Below are 4,462 nucleotides of genomic sequence, written 5' to 3' on the forward strand. Positions count from 1 at the left end.
AAAAAAAAAAAAAAAAAAAAGTAATTCTTTCAGCAGTACAAATGTATTATTTGTTCATGCAATGCTATTCATATGTAAGTATGTACTATGAACTGAAATGCAGCTGGAACTGTTCTGACAGAGGACATCACAGCTACTATCTGATGCCTGTGGTAGAGTGAACCCACCCCACACCACAGTGCATTTGTTTGTACATGCTGTGGCTCTCTGAAAACAAGGTGACAAAATCAGACACAACAGAGCCCCAAGCTCTCTTACTGACTCAAATCAACAACTTTCGGCAAACAGGGCTAGCGAACTAGTTCAGCGGGTAAAGGTGATTGCTGGCAAGCCGTCTGAGTCCAATGCTGGGGACACACGGTGGAAGCCAAGAAACAACTCCTGAAAGTTGTCCTCTGACTTCCACATTGGTGCGGTGGCACACACATGCCTCGACACATACATTTGAGCACATAGGCACACACACAAATAAATAAATCAGGTAATTTAACAAAGTTTGGCAAATGGTTTTGGTTGCTAATAAAAAACATACCCAAAACTACACAAAGGTAGATACTGACCTAGGACTTGAAAGAAACAATACTGTAAATGCTTTGTTTTAGCCCTGAAGCAGTCTCAGTCTGAGTATAAATGTGATGTACAATTTCATAACTGAAATTATAAAGATCTAGTTGAATCTGAAAGAGTGCAGGTTTCCTTTTTCAAATAGCTTTAGACTAGAAGAAGCCTCTGCCTCTCTCAATGACATAACTACTGTAACTGGAATGTTTAGCCATGCTGGCAAGTTTGAGTATGTACAGGGAACACAACTGAAAACATTTAGATTTAAAGATTAAGATTTTTCTGCAATAATAGCAAAGTAGTATTAAAATAATAAAATTACCAAAATAAGCAAATATTTGATGACTGACTTAATAGATTACAATGACTAAAGAAACTATTTATACCAACAAAATGATGACAAAGCACCACTACTTACTCTGTATATAGATCCTCTATCATGGCAACAATGATAACAATGAGAGACACAGCAAATATCTGGCATCCAGAGCCAATGAGGGAGGAGAATATCAGGGGGTGACTTGATGGTCTGAACACATCTCCATGCACCTGCTTCCAGCCATACTCGTCTCCTAGGTCTCTGTCCTGTACAGAAGACACGGGCAAGTATGTATAGACAAAATCAGCCTACTCAGAATCAAAGTGAGACACACACACACACGTAAGAAGCTGCAGTTGTAAACTCCCTCCTCCTACACTTTTTTAACAATTCAAAATACTGAGGACACACATTTCAAAGTTAAAGTAATTCCTGTCCTAACTCAGAATGTTATGTTGAGATTCATGAAAGTAAAAAGCAGGTAGAGAAAAGGCTGAGAAAAACAAACAAATAAACAAACAACTTGGAAGAGTAAGGGTCTTTCTTAATATAGCATTACTCTACTTTCAGGCCGTACCCTGCACTCACAAGGTGAGTAAAACTCACCACCATCAATGGCCAAAGACACAAAGGTGAAATATATCTAAACCAGTACTTGCCCTAAAACAAGAGAAACGCCCTTTATAGCTCAAGGTAAGTATTTGGATATGGCTATTTAGTCATCTAAAGCTTTTTTTAAAAATCCATACTTAAGTTCAGCTTGAATAACCCAATTATCCTTAATTTCTGAAACAAAGTTTCTTAAGGAAACTAAGAAGGAAATATTTTTTACCATCATCAAAATATATTTAGCATGTTAAAATTTGACATTTTAAACTGCTTCTCAAGCCTATTTAATGATGAAATACCTAGGTATTAGGCTAGTCTACAGGACACGCTTTTATGCTGTAATTTAATAAAAAAAAAAAAAAAAAAAGAATAAACCTTTTGAACTAGTAAGGTAAATATATACTAATCCTTCTACCTACCCCTTAAATTTAACTCAACACTTAACAATGTTTAAAAAATATATCAAAACCAGCCTATGTTTCTATTAAAACAGAAAAAAAGTGATTCTGAAATCAAAAGCTCTGCAAACTAAATTTTGTTTCCTAAGAATGTGTCCTTATTTGGTGACAAAACTTGGCTGGAGATCACAGGTTTCTTTATCTTGCTTAACATTTAAGTTATGTTAGAAAAAAAAAGACTACACTTAAATAAGACACAACCCTAGATCCCACAGGTAACAATCATTTTTAAACTTTGTAATGCTGGGGGTTAAATCCAACACTAAGGAGCATTTCCCACTGAGCTATACATCCCTGGGAAAGTAAGGCTCATCTCAAACTCCTGGGCTCAAGCAATCCTCCTGCCTCAGTCTCCTGAATATCTAGGACTATATATATTCATTATTGTACCTGGCTTTAGACCTTCTTTTAAACCTAAGAATTCTGAATTCTGAAAACTCATCTGTCCTTACTGACTTTAGATTAGAAATTCTAATCTAGATTCAACATTGAAAATACAATTGTCTGGAGAGATGGCTCAGCAGGTAAAGTCTGGCACCCTGAGATCTACCCCAGAGTCCATGTAAAAGTAAGTGAGAACTGTCCATCAAGTTGTCCTCTGACCTCAGTATACATGTTCTAGCATGCATGGCAACACATGCATATCATACGCACAGATTTTTTTTTTAATCTTTAATATAACAGAGTTTGAAAAAATGGCTCAGCGGTTAAGAGCACACACTCTTAACCTCATGAAGAGGACCCACGTTCAATTCCCAGTGCCCACATTAGGTGGCTTCCAACTACTTGTAACGCCAGCTCCAGGGGAAATCCAACACCTGTAGACTCTCCAGGCACACACACATGTATACATATGTACACACAATTAAAAGTAATAAAATTCAGTATATGGGATTACTAGTTTTTATTAAACATAAAATAGTATTTACTCACCATGTCATCCATTTCTTCTTCTTTACTATATCGGGCATAATCTTTTCTTAAAGTTCTCATTAAAATCATTGAAACTAATCCCACTAAGAAGATCACCATCATGAAGGAATTAAAAATTGAAAACCAGTGAATCTAAATTAACAAAAAATAAAGAGAGTTACCGGTGTGAGATACCAGCTATAAAATTCATGTTTCATGATATCAACTCTATGTTAACTGGAGAAAACTACCATTTTTCATCTTTTATATAAAAAAATCTAAACTTCAGACATACTGGGGATAAAATGAAGGGCTGGCCTTCTTTACAACCAACCTCCATGAAAGTATGCTATCATCTACACAGATTTTTCAAGTCAGATTTACTAACCAACTATTATTTAGCCACAAGGCACACAAAACTCAACTTTACATGGAAAGCATGTGGGCAGCGGAATCAAAACGGCTTAGGTTCTAACTTAAGTTCTGCACATTTCTATGTGGCTTCAGTTTTCCCATGTAAAAATGGAGGCAGCACCCTGTACTCTGTAAGGTGCAGAGATGGTGAACACAAGGGCACAGCTGCCTGACCACAAGGAAACCTCCTACAACACCGCAGCCCCCACCCCCGCGACAGGCCCCACCCCCACGGCAGGCCCCACCCCCACGGCAGGTCCCACCCCCGAGGCAAGCCCCACCCCCACGGCAGGCCGCTCTGGACAAAGCTTCTTCCTGAAGCTGTTTCTCTTCTTCAGTTAGCCAAGCCCTATCACCCTCATTTTCGGGTTCTTTCCCAGAACGAAATATTCCACCTCCTCAGTGTCCTCAGGCTTTGACTTCACCATCTGGAGTCTGGCCTATAGTCACAAAGTACTACTTCATCTCCAAGGATATGACCTGAACTAATCTGTGGTTTTGCACACATACTCTGTTACTTATATTTTAACCTCCCAAAGGTACTTGAAGGTATTTCTGAAGTCTCTCTCCTCTTCAAGTTCCCAAGGCCCTGCTTTCTCCAGTCTTCTACCATCCAGTACAACATAATTTCTGAGGTGTATCTTCCAGGATACATACACTGCTCTTTTTTGGTTTTGTTTTTACTTTTTACCTTGCCCACTCCTACTGAGTGCTTCCTCTTTCATTCTGCACCCTTACCCCTGATCCACACACTACCACCACCCACCACGCACACGACTCTTTCTCCAGCATTGGCAATTTTCCTGTACAATGGGAACTGATTTAACTTGGGCTAATGTGCTGCGGATGTGCACTAAGGCAAAAAGTAGTCCTGGCTCTGGGACCCTGCCTGAACTCTGGGGACAGGACAAATGCTATGGCCATGGCTCTTCCTGAAGAGCAGATCACCAACTGCCTCTGCCTCACACAGAAACTAGCCTTCCCCTTTCTTCCCTTTCTCACTAACTTACCTATTGAGCACCTGCTAGAATTATAAACAATGAATGCACATTTTGAAAACTTTGAAAAAAAGGGGGAATATTTATCATAAAAGCACCACTCAAATTTTGTAAAAAAAAAGCAGTCTGCAATAACGGACTTTCCCTAGGTTCACTTGTTTCTATTCCACCTGTACTTCCTAGGTTCACTT

General features: G+C 39.0%; 1 protein-coding gene across 1 annotated transcript in view; it reads right to left on the reverse strand.

The window, feature by feature from the left end:
• Window positions 1-4,462, reverse strand: part of Tm9sf3 (transmembrane 9 superfamily member 3) — a 54,323-nt gene that overhangs the window by 24,165 nt on the left and 25,696 nt on the right. The window contains exons 6-7 of the mRNA XM_031390301.1: window positions 2,881-3,012; window positions 980-1,146 (exon numbers count right to left, since the gene is read on the reverse strand). Coding sequence (XP_031246161.1) covers window positions 980-1,146; window positions 2,881-3,012 — 299 coding nt within the window. The remainder of the gene's footprint in view (window positions 1-979; window positions 1,147-2,880; window positions 3,013-4,462) is intronic.

The sequence above is a fragment of the Mastomys coucha genome, unplaced genomic scaffold (assembly GCF_008632895.1).
Source record: "Mastomys coucha isolate ucsf_1 unplaced genomic scaffold, UCSF_Mcou_1 pScaffold21, whole genome shotgun sequence".
Taxonomy (NCBI): Eukaryota; Metazoa; Chordata; class Mammalia; order Rodentia; family Muridae; genus Mastomys; species Mastomys coucha.